This window comes from Capricornis sumatraensis, chromosome X (assembly GCF_032405125.1).
Source record: "Capricornis sumatraensis isolate serow.1 chromosome X, serow.2, whole genome shotgun sequence".
NCBI classification, from domain to species: Eukaryota; Metazoa; Chordata; class Mammalia; order Artiodactyla; family Bovidae; genus Capricornis; species Capricornis sumatraensis.
Genome location: NC_091092.1, coordinates 87,484,415 through 87,497,146, shown reverse-complemented (window position 1 = coordinate 87,497,146; position 12,732 = coordinate 87,484,415). Strand labels below are relative to the sequence as shown.

The window sequence follows — 12,732 nt, the reverse complement described above, 5'->3', positions numbered from 1 at the left end:
GAATATAGAGTAAGTTGCAGAAGATCGTAAGTAGCCAGAACCCAGATTGTCTGGCTCACTGTGCCCACTGCATCACCCCCAGGAACTCCTCAAGAAGATCCTATTCCAGACCCTCAGAGAGCACAGAGTTCTACCCAGCAGGAAGTACCTTTAAGGTTTTGTAAGAGAAAGTAGCACTAAGGGCAAGTAGATGTGTAATATTTTGAATCTAAAATGTAAAAAACAGACATCCTAATTTCAGCCAAGTTAAACTAGAGTATCTCTATAACTGACATACTCTTTTGTTAAAAAAAAAAAATCAGGATACACATAGAAGCAGGTGAGTGGAATTATCGAGTGTTGATTAAATCCAATAACTGATTCAAGTACAGGTATAGTTTGCTTTATGGACTCTATGCATTTCTTCACAGTAGTCTGGAGAAGGAATCTGCTTTTCATATCAAAGTTTGTTATCAAAGTCAGATTCTGATCTTATAGGTCTCCAATAACCTCTGCCCTATTAATGGAGTGAATGAGGAAAGGAGCCTAGAACATAGTGCCTGATATGATACACTATAATATAGTACAGGGCCATGTCTGCTAGGGAACTGAGTCACATCCACTTTCAAATTTTTTCTCCAGTTTTATTGATATATAATTGATGTATAGCTGCATCCTTTAAAAAAATAAAACTTCTGTGCTTGCTTTCAGTATTTCATAACTCTGAAGCCACACACATGCCCTAAATATTTTTCTTATATAATTCTTTTAGGAATTCCCTAAGTTCATACATTCATATTCCCTCTAGAACATTCTCTCTTCTCTGCTAACATATAATCCAGCCAGAAAATTTCTTACATGCAGGGTTTTATATGATGTCAAGTTGTCCCTTTGGCAGTATAATATAGTGGCTAAAAGCACAGATTCCGGAGTTAGGTCACCTGGGTCTAAGTTTTGAATTTGCCATTTACTGTCTGATGACCCCGGGAAAGTCACTTTACCTCTTAGTGCCTCGTGTTCCTTATCTGTAAAATGGTTGTCATGAACATGACATTTTATATCTATATTTACACACACACACACATGTCTTAGGACAGCTCCTGGGCATAGTAAACACTATGTGAATATTAGCTAGTAGTAGTCTTTTACCCATGCTATTAGCTTAAAAATCTACACATAAAATGAATACCTAGGATGAGGAATATTGGCATGCCTAAATTTCTTTTGTATGATGAATTAGGAGACAGCATAGTGTGAATCAGTAAATAGCTGTGGAGCCTTTTACCCATTATTTTTGACCTTTATCTAAGAGCTGCAAATAGCTGCAAAAATGACTAATGCATTTCTCCTATTTTTCCTTTCAAACTGCTAGAGGTTAGTGAAGGGGCAGTGACACAGACAGGTGTGGCTGGGAGGCAGCAAGAACATAGTGGGTATGGGTCTCCCCCTTACATAAACCATAGACGGAATTATTTGCCTTTCCATTACTGAACCCTAACATTGAAGCGTTTCTTTTCATTTCTTTCCTCACATCAGACCAGAAGCTTTGATGGCGGAAGAGTCCAAACCCAAACCAGCATGGAGCCAGAGCTACTTCTTTCCTGAGGAGCAGTTCTCTTTCCTGGGCTGGGGCTCGGATAAGCAGCACCTCAACACTGCAGGCTTCAGTGAACCCAAGACAACAGGGTTTGCTATTACACTTGTCAAGTCCATGGGCACCGCTTGTTCTATTCCCATTTCATTCTGCAACCATGGAAGAGGCCGGGGCCATTGGGGATATACCAGAAGTGAAGAGATGTTATCTTTTCTCAGGCCAAAGACCTGCGCCACATCAGGCAATCTCAGAAGAGCTCACGAGAGATGTTGTACACCATGACAAGTATCTGGCAGGGGTGCTAAACCCAGCCTCCAACATGGTGACAATTGCTGAGGTCCTGGGTGACCTCTTTGCTGTGGGAGAGCTGCGATGTGTGTGGGGGGGTTATTTCCAGCAGGAGTGGCACCACCAAGAAAGAAGAAATGATGAGGGTGTCCAAGAAAGCCATGGGATTCCTTTGTAAGCCAGCAGACTAGATAGACCTGGGGGTGGGCTGGCATCCAGGATGGGTAGGAGGGAGGCCAACAGTCTTAAAGGATGAATAGCTAAGGTCTCAGACATGTTCTTACCATGTAGCCCCTTCCTAGGGATCCATATATTGAGACCATGAACCAAGGAGAATCATTGATGATCAGAAACCCAGAACTTGAGGAGACTATTTTTTTCTGGATTTTAGTAGGGTATTAATGATGAAACCCATTGATCTCTAAAGAAGTCTCACTAGCTGTGGAAGTCAGGGCTGTAGAAATAACCTTCTCATTTCTTCAAGTTGACCTTAACTTGGTTTCTGGAAAGAGCCTTCATATCGCCTGTTTATGTTTGAACAGGCCCTCCTAGTCCATTATTTCCTTATTTTACAACTCCTTGGTGAACCTGGGTCCCATTTTACAAATGGAGAATTAAAGAAGCAGGATGGTCAGCAGATTCTCAACAGAGTTACTCAAATGTTCATTTTTTGTTTCCACAGACAAGATTTTCAGCACTTCTCACCTCCTCAGGGGCCCCCAGGGATCCCTACCTCTTACTCAGCTTATTACAATATTTCTGTGGCCAAAGCAGAGCTGTTGAACAAGTTGAAAGACCAGCCTGAGATGTTAGAGATTGGCCTAGGAGAGGAGGAAATTGACCACGAACTGGCTCAAAAAAAGGTGACGTTTTTGGCATGCCTTAGAAGTTTTCAGCATTTGCTTAAGTGTGGCCAGAGGTTGACCTGCCTTCTACCTTCTCCACAATATCTTGGTGCATTCCTATATCTTCGGTATAGAAATCAAATAGCCTCTCTGGGTTTCTCACAAATGCAGCTCCAGTCTCTTTTTGATCTAGTCAAGAGCAGTAATAATAATATAGTAACCATCATCATCATCATCACCACAGTGTTGCTCGAATCCTAAAAACAACCCTACAAGGTAGGCATTACTGTGTTCTTTTCACCAGTTGAGAGGACCAGTCTACCCAAGGTTACAGACTAAGGGTAAATCCAGGACTTGAAGTCAGTGCTCTCTGACTTTCTACTCTGAAATAAGCAAGCCTTGTTAAATAACTTGTTATCCAAGGCACATCCGAATTTTTCCTAGTGAGCTCTAACCAGTGGCAGCAATTGATTGTATTCTCTGTAACTTTCTGGAGGAGAGAACAGACTGACCAAGAAAGAAAAGAAAAAAAAAATTATAGGCCAGTCAACTTTAATATTTATTTGCAAGTATAATCAATTATCTCTTAAAAATACTAGACTAGATAAATGGAGATGATGTTGTTGTTCTGAAGCCTCCCCTTTCTTCCTCTAAGTACCCCTAGCGTGGGTTTCTAATCAAATTCCTGGAATCACTTTGCCCTCCCTGCACTTACCCCTTTTATTTCATAAGCAAATAGGGTTTCCATGGCAACCTCAAAGGCCCAATTTACTACTTGGTAGACATCTGAGCTCAATGTAAATTGCTCTTCTGCCCATATTTATTATTAAGGACACAACCTGTACAAAAGCTCAAGGCCATTTGCAAGAGACCCCCACCACTTTCCAATCTGAAGCAAAGGGTCAGGGGAAGAATAGAAGGCATGGTAGAATCAAAGTTTTATTGATTCAGATGCCTGCTTCCTTGGATTCCATGTTTCCTGATCATGACAGGGCTCCTCCTGGCTTAGCCAGGACCTTTTTATTAGGAGCAAACCTAATAAATGTCTGATGAGGAGAAGCGAGAAATGATCAGAAATGGCAAAGCACAGAACAGCAGATAGTGAACTGAAGTGATTGTGGGTGGGCTAGGACAGTTTTTTGTCTCTGAAGAACACAGGTGAGGAAGGTCACCAATCTGCAGTATCCCAGAACAGTCACTCAGCTCGAGCTGGTCTGTGATGACTCCACAGCTCTATCCACTACCCTTTCCCTAGAGTTGAAGTTCAGGTTGCAAAGCCTGAGTGCTGAGAAACAAAGAGCTGTGTCCACTTTCATCCCTCCAGGTCTATGGAACCTAAGAGCTGGGGTTAGGTAGGTGATTTTCCAAGTTGATCATTTGGCCCCCAGCCTTCCCTTGTCCTTGGCATTGAGTTTGTTTGGGGAAAGCAGAGGGTGTGGATATAACTGAGAGCCTCTTGGCATCTAATTGTGTTGCCTGATTCATATCATTGATCCTTAATTCCCAGTGGGTTTTGGAATTTTCCCTAAATGTCTACCTGTTACATTTTACATTAAGGTAATGGTGATCTCCTGACTTTTGACTGCTTCTGAAATATGACAACTGGCCCAGACCCAGAGCAGGCTCTCTTGTCCTTTGTCACTTTGGACATCTCTAAATAAATGACTAGAAAGGAATATGCTCTAGATAACTACAGGCCTATGGTCTGAGAGCTCCTGGCCAGGAAGAGTACACTGAAGCATATTTCCTATATACAAGACAATATTCTAAGCATGTAGCATGTATTAATTATGTTATATATTTCATTCAATAACAACACTATGAGTTAGTAATACTGTTACTCCATCTTTTAGATGGTAAAATTGAGGCACATAGAAGTTGAGTAATTTGCTCAAGTTCACACCACTATTTTGTGTCAGAGCTGGAGTTGAAACCCATGTAGTCTGGCATCAGAGTCCTTGCCATTAACCTTAATGTGATACTGACTGCAAAGGCTGAGGGCAACCTGGGACAGGTCTATTCTTGCAGTGTCCTTGCAGCTAGACAGGTACCCCTTAGCTCAGAGTGCCTGGTGATTGTGGTGGCAGTTGCAGCAGCAGTAGCAGTAGTAGTAGTAGTAACAGCATCAATAAATATGTATCGAGCACTTAATGTACCAGGCACAATACTAACTATTTTACTTCTATGATCTCATCTAACCCTTACAACAATGGAGGGTTGAGGGCAGGAGACATACTTCTCCAATTTATAGATGAGAAAACAGAAGTCGTAGTAGGATTGGCTATCTTGTCCAAGGTCATGCAGTTTGGAGGAGGTGGAATTGAAAACCAGATATCTCTAACTCCAGAACACCACTCTACCACACTACCTTCCCATAAGTGCAGTTCCACAACTGGTTACACCTATGTGAAGTGAAGTCACTCAGTCGTGTCCGACTCTTTGTGACCCGGTGGACTGTAGCCCACTCAGGCTCCTCTGTCCATGGGATTCTCCAGGCAAGAATACTGGAGTGGGTTGCTATTTCCTTCTCCAGGGGATCTTCCCAACCCAGGGATCGAACCTGGGTCTCCTGCATTGCAGGCAGACGCTTTATCCTGTGAGCCACCAGGGAAGACAAATCAGAAGACACATATAGTGCTTCCCTTGAGAAACTTAGCCAGTAGTAGGAGAGGGATCAGATGCACACACAGGAAACAGAAAGTCAACAACTTCAAATTACACTCTCAAGTGCTCTCATTTCAAAAGACTGAAGAGTTTAGAAAAGAAAAAGATAATTGAGAGAGGAGTTATGGGGACAGGAGCTTCCAGTAGGGAGAGTGGGTCAAAGCTGGGCTCTAAAGAAAGAATGGGAATAGCCAAAGTAAAGGAAGAGATAAAGAGTTGGCAGAATTTCATAAGCAAATCAGGAACATAAGAGTGATTGTTGTGAACACAGTGTGAGGAGCTAATCCTCAGAGGTTCTGAGGAGTGAGATTAGAATGATAGGGTGAGGCCAGGCTGAATAATAATAGCAGCTGCTTTTATTGAGTACTCAGTCTGTGCTAAACCTTTGGCATGCATTATCTCACTGAACCCTTATTACAATTCAGTGAAATAGGTACTGCAGTTACCCCCATACTACAGATAAAATAAACCTCCATAAAGAAATTCAGCTAAGGACTTCCCTGGCAGCCCAGTGGTTAGGACTCCATGCTTCCATTTCAGGGGGCACAAGTTTGATCCTTGGTCAAGGAACTAAGCTCCTGCATGCTGTGTGGTATAGCCAAAAAGAGAGAGAGAGAGAAAGGAAGGAAGAAAGAAATGCATCTAAGGTCACATAGCTAGAAGTGGCAGAGCTAGCAGTCAAACTTAGTCATTATAACTCCAGTCTTAACCAAAAGGCCTCAGAAGTCAAGCTGAGTGGGGGAAGTTCTAGCACAGTGCCATCAACATCAGAGCTACTAAAATGGAGTGAAGGAGAATTAAGGAAGCACAGGGAAATACTTGATGGCAGTGCTTTTCCAGCCTGTGCTCTCACAGACATTCCTTTTTATATCTAATAGACAGCAAGTATTTAGTGAACTACACTTGGCAAATGAGAATTAGCCAGTGGGTACCACTCATCTAACACCAAGAAGTTTGGTGGTGACAGAGATTCCTAGCAGATCTGAAGGGATGGAGGAAAGGCACCCGTCCAGAAAACTGAAATTGCTCATGACCCTCAGGTTTCCTTCGTTTCCAGTGACGAGGGTAGAGCCCACCATCTGTGACTTGAATCTCAAAACAGATGTTCCAGGCACAGATCTGTTTGTCAGTCCCCATTCTCATCCTTTGCTTTATTTCTCCTAGGTGCAGCTTATTGAAAGCATTGGCAGAAAACTTTCTGTCCTGCGGGAGGCCCAGCGAGGACTGCTGGAAGACATCGCTGCCAATTCTGCCCTTGGGGAGGAGGTGGAGGCCAACCTAAAAGCCCTCTGCAAATCCAATGAGTTTGAAAAATACCGTTTATTTATCGGGGACCTGGACAAAGTAGTCAACCTGTTGCTGTCGCTCTCTGGTCGGCTGGCACGGGTGGAGAATGCTCTCAACAGCATTGATTCAGAAGCCAACCAGGAGAAGGTAGGGTTGAGGTCTCCAGGGTATGGATGAAAGGAAGTGCTGTCTGCTTCTTCCCAGGACTCCTCCTTTCAGATTTGGCTAGTCTGGGAAGCAGTAGACCATAGTGTGAAGAATATAGGCACTGGCTTTTAAGTGGAAATTCTGGCTGTGTGATTGTGGGCAAAGTTACCTAACCTCATCCTGTCTCCATCTCTTCAAAAGTAGGATGACCCTACTACCTACCTCATGAGGTTGTGAGACTTAAATTAGCTAATCTATGTTAATAATTTAAAACAGAGCCTAGAACAAGGTAAATACTGAATCAGTGCTAGCTGCCAGTGATAGTAATAATAGTATCAAGTAGTTGAGATTAGGAGGCTGTCCATTTCATAGGTTGGAGCATTCTGTGTACATTCTTGAACCCAAACTGCATTACCTCTTCCTGTCCACGTGGTTTTTAGATACAAATTTGAATCCACAGTAAAAGGCACATAGGCTTTTGCATACACACATGGATACATCCTGTCACACTCACAAACTATGTTGAAAACCATCATCACAGTGATGGTTTTTCACCAGATGGAACATGTGCCAGCTGACTTTGCCAGAGCCTTTCTCCACCCCAACCCCAGTGGTGGTCCACAGAGTAAAAACAGTTTATAGAGATGAAAAGCAGAGATCACACATCCCCCTGTCCAGAATTGCTGTTGTGTTTATTTTCCCCTTGCTACAGAAAGGGAAGGCTTTTGCATGAAGGTGGACTTCAGGGCAGGAAATCTAGACCTGATGACTGAGCAGAGGGGCCAGTGGGTTTGTGGGAGCATCCTTGGTAGAGTACTGCATTGATCAGATAACTGGATTGGGATGGCCCTTATTGGTCTTCTGCTTTCCCAGTTGGTGCTGATAGAGAAGAAGCAGCAGCTGACAGGGCAGTTGGCAGACGCCAAGGAGCTGAAGGAGCATGTGGACCGCCGGGAGAAGTTGGTGTTTGGCATGGTCTCCCGCTACCTGCCTCAGGACCAGCTCCAAGATTACCAGCACTTTGTGAAGATGAAATCTGCTCTCATCATTGAACAGCGAGAGCTGGAAGAGAAGATCAAGCTCGGGGAAGAACAGCTCAAATGTCTCAGGGAGAGCCTGCTCCTGGGGCCCAGTAATTTCTAATTTCTACCAGCAGACTGCCTACACCATCCCTGCCCCACCACAGTGGGAAGTGCTTTCAGTCCTTGTTAGCAGTTTCTTAGCAAAGTAGATAGCAGTTAGTTAGCAGTTTGTTCCATATTCTCTCACTGCCCCTTAACCTAGTGGTGTTCCCAACCAGCTAAGAAGGCCTGGGGAGGCCCCAAGCTTCTACCTGAGAGAGAGCAGAAGCAAGAAGTAGGAGCTGAAGCAAAGTGTGATCATACAACCACACTCTTCTTCTCAGGTTGCACTGCCAAATACTCACCCCACAACAGGACCAACAAAGTGCCTTCATTCTTCTTTGTACTAGGATACCAGGAGCATCCTGCACTCACCACCCACCCAGACTTTGAAGGCTCAGAGAGCAGTTCCCCATGCAGCTCCACTCTGTCCCAAGGCTTGTGGCCCAGACATTTCCCAGGGAGATCTGACTGTCTTGAGGACTTTATCTACTACCAGCTTTAGGGTTTCACTGCAGCTTTGCAGTAGGAAGCACAGACGTATAGATGACATTTAACAGAACGTGAGCAATAGTTGAGAATCCCCAGGTACCCTGCTAGAAGGACTATGCTTAAACAAGCTGGCTCCACTCCCACCTTCCGCAGCATCTAACTGAGGGGTAGGAGGCCTATTTTTAGCCCTGGCTAGTGTGGCCCTCCCCTTGTACTAAGGCTTTGACTTACCACTTCCGGTTTCATCTTGCCTTTTCATTACTGGGGGTTCCAAGTGCCTATCCTAAAGGCTTCACACTATGGGGAATAGCTTTACTAAAGCTATCTTCTCGATACATGTTTTATTATTGGGGGAGAGGGGATTGTTATATTTTAAATGGCCTTTCAATTTTATTTATTTTTATGTCTTTATTATTTTTTTTTTCTTTTTTAAACTAATAAGGTAAGAGGGGAGTTGGAGAGGGGGAAGTTAGCTGAGAAAGAAAGTATTTTCTGCAGATCAGCCTGAATCCACCATCACTAGGTAAGTGGGCACCAAGGCCTTGAATTCTTCCCACCATAGCTGACAAGAGTCTGAGGGAGGAGTTCTCACTTCTAACTCAGAGCTGTGGCCTGGCCCTATATTTCCCTTGAAGGCTGGATGACCGTGAGCTTAGAGTTCCCCAATAGGCTTCAATTTTTTCTTGCTTACTTTTTCTTGAAACCAAAGAAAGGGACAAAGTTTCACTCATTTCTCTGCCATTTCCAAGCTGAGGAAGGTGTAGAGGTGAGCTCAGGAAGAGCTCCTCTATCTATTGTTGATAGCTGGAAGCTCCAGCCAGGGCCAAACCCTCCTGGCTCAAGGAAGCGAAGTTCGTTGATAGCTGGAAGCTCCAGCCAGGGCCAAACCCTCAGAACAAGTTATAATCAAGGATCTTAGGCACAAAAATAATGAATGCTGCTCCTATGGTGAAGGTCCTATCACCAGTAGCCAGTTTCTGTCCTGGAAATGCCCCCAGGTGAGTGATGGCAGGAAAGGAATTGTGGCCAAACTCTGCCCTGTTATCCAGCTCAGTTACCTGTTCCTCGTTAACTGGGGCCCATGCTTGATATTGTACAATGCTGCTCAGACAGCCCAGGTGTCGCTTCTAGTTACTGCTGAGTTCCTCCGGGTCCTTGGAGGTTAACTGTAGCAGCAGAGGTGCCTCATTCAACCAAAGAATTTGCCAAGGAACTCTGCTGCTGCTACAAATACTGGTTGCTAGCTTCTGTTTCCTCTTCATTGTATTTGGAAACAATGGAAGAATCCTTGCCAGCAAGGTGTCCTGGGGGAGGAGGGGACCTGAAGTACACTGTTGCTGTCAGAACCACTGTTAAAATATCACCCTGCCATTCTCCCATCAAGTGGAGGATTATACTTTATTCAGGATGGCTGATGGCTTATGAAAAGGCTAGGTTTATCTAAGCCAAGGTTGAGGAATATGGGGGAGTACTTCAAGTAGAGGCTGTGATTGCCATCTTTTTTCTTTTTAACAGGCTCTTAGACAAAGAGTGAGCAGGCTGAGACGTCCTACAACTGGGGCAATGAGGCCAATGTAGCCCATTATTCTAAGATTTTTTTTTTTTTTAGCCAGAACAACTTTTTGGGAATAGAGCCCAGGGAAAAGAGTGGCCGCTAACATGGGCACCATGACGATGGTCTGGGCTTTTGTAGTCAGCTTTAGAATGCTGTGTGCTGTGCCTAGTTGTGTCTGACTCTTTGCGACCCCATGGACTGTAGCCCACCAGGCTCCTCTGTCCCTGGGATTTCCCAGGCAAGAATACTGGAGTAGGTTGCCATTTCCTTCTCCACAGCATTAGAATGATTGTACCTTAAATGTACCTTAAGTATATCAGACTAAAGTGGTGTTGGAGAAGACTCTTGAGAGTCCCTTGGACTTCAAGGAGATCCAACCAGTCCATCCTAAAGGAAATCAGTCCTGAATATTCATTGGAAGGGCTGATGCTGAAGCTGAAACTCCAATATTTTGGCCACCTGATGTGAAGAACTAACTCATTTGAAAAGACCCTGATGCTGGGAAAGATTGAAGGCAGGAGGAGAAGGGGACAGGATGAGATGGTTGGATGGCATCACCAACTCAATGGACATGAGTTTGAGTAAACTCTGGGAGTTGGTGATGGACAGGGAGGCCTGGCATGCTGCAGTCCATGGGTCACAAAGAGTCGGACACGACTGAGTGACTGAACTGAACTGAAAAAGTACCATTGACTCTGGTTGTTTGTGTCCCTTATCCCACCTCCAATTATTCTAAAATTGGAATCAGAGCACAAGAATGCTTTCTTCACACAGAGAGTCAATTTCCAAAGCACTTAATAAAAGAATCCCCAAACCGTATTGAACAGTGAAGCTTAGCAGACAAAGGTAAACTACCAGACAGGCACAGATGCCCCACACTGCTGATGTGGCAGGCTCATTGTGGTGGTAGCACTACAAAGTTGCCAGTATTTATTGAGATGCAATGTCTCTTTCCTGTTCTCATTTCTTGGGCTCAGGCCTCCACCTGCCAGGAAGTAGCAGTTTGGAAGGCAGGGACTTCTCAAAAGACAGAGTTATTGGTCTTGACTTCTGCCTTCTGCTTTCAAATACCCATACGGGCCACAGTGGATAATGGGTAAGTACAGTGGTTGAAATATAGAGAGGAGTCAATGTAAGGGGCTCTGGGTAATTGAGTCTCCTTGAGTCCTACCAGCTGCAGACTCAGCCAGGGTGGAGCAGTAAATACTCAAGAGGAACCCAAGAGAAAGGACAGAGACACTGAAAATAAAGCCCCAGAAAGGGAGAGAAAGAGATTGGAAGCCGAGGAACAGAGAGGGCGAAAAGATGAAAAGCCATTTTAAAGGGCCAGATTCAGGTTCTGTTCTCTATTTCACCTGATGTGCCAAAAAGCTGCCAAGGGGCACCAGAGCCTCAGCCTTAACCCCAGTCTCCCGAAAGGTGCTCTTCTGCCAGTAGCAGGCCCCAAATGGAGGAAGCTAGGCACACTTCTGGACTACTTCCTCCTGTCTAGGGCTTGGTGTCTCCCACCATTTTTGCCAAAGGAGTTGTCTATGCCGGTAATATTTCTGTAACAGCGTATTATATTCTTTGCAGATTAGTAGGTCTTTAGAGGGGGGTGGGGCAGGGGCAATTTCTGTAGGAAAAAAACAAGTGTTTGTTGTACAACTGTTGGGGGGGGGGCATCTATCCCACGTGAAGCTATTATTTTTCTGAATCTTATTGTTTCTGCATTTGTGTCCTCCACCAATCCCTTCTTGGCTGACATTGATAATGCCTGCCAGATTGTCATCAAGGGTCATGCTTCAATAAAAGGTGCTAAGGACAAAAAAAATAATTCTCATGTGTTTTGACTAAGGTGATGGAAATTCCCTAGTATTCTGCTGAAAAGTTTGGAAAGGAATTTGGTCACCTATCCATAGTCCTTCATAGATAACCATATGATCAGAGCCTTACCCACAGCCCTAAACCCTTACCCTGGCCCCTCAGGGATAGCACTGATACTTCATCATTTGTTATCCTCAGTACAATAATTGAAAACTCATAAAGAGTCAACAATAGGCATGATCTCAAGTGTAGACCGCAGCAGTATACAGAGTCCAGTTCTGGAGTCGATCCTGATCAGAGATGAGCCAATTTGTAGACCTCCTCCAGTCCTGAATTCTGTCTACTAGTATCATCTGACTTCTACCTGATAATTTGGTCTCATACCTTTACTCTTAGTTGCTGATCAGTTCTCCAAGATAACCTCAAAATTCAGACCCAAATGCACTCCAGGCAGGTCCTGTGACCCTGAAAAGCTTACTTGCACCCCCTCCCATTCGTATATTATTCATATCCCAACTGATCTCGTCCTACTCTAGATAGCCAGTGCAGTGGAGTGGAAAGAGCCCAGTTTGGGCATTAGAATAAACTGTGTTCTAATCCTGATTTTGCCACTTCTTCTATGAATCTGGCTTATTTGCTCAGCTTCTGAGTTCATTTTCTTATCTATAAAATGGAAACAGTAATATGTATCTTACAGGACTCCTGTGGCTTAAAAATAAGAAATGATAGCCACTAGCTATCTATTGAGAGGTTGTTAGAAAGGCAGGATGCCAGTTTGCATTCAAAACCCACTGACAATAGTCTACATTTTAACTAGACTCCCAGGAGATTCATGTGCATATTAAAAGATGAGAAGCACTGACTTATCACAAACAGGCTCAGTACATAGTAACTATCATTCTAGTCATTATTTATTCAACTCATTATTTTCTAATCCAGATATATCCTTGCTTT

At 44.0% G+C, this 12,732-nt stretch overlaps 1 protein-coding gene across 1 annotated transcript in view; it reads left to right on the top strand.

The window, feature by feature from the left end:
- SHROOM4 (shroom family member 4) overlaps positions 1-9,640 on the top strand; it is a 260,582-nt gene extending 250,942 nt beyond the window's left edge. Inside the window, exons 7-9 of the mRNA XM_068962329.1 lie at positions 2,544-2,724; positions 6,535-6,804; positions 7,678-9,640. Coding sequence (XP_068818430.1) covers positions 2,544-2,724; positions 6,535-6,804; positions 7,678-7,947 — 721 coding nt within the window. The 3' untranslated portion in view covers positions 7,948-9,640. The remainder of the gene's footprint in view (positions 1-2,543; positions 2,725-6,534; positions 6,805-7,677) is intronic.
- The last annotated feature ends 3,092 nt before the right edge of the window (positions 9,641-12,732 follow it).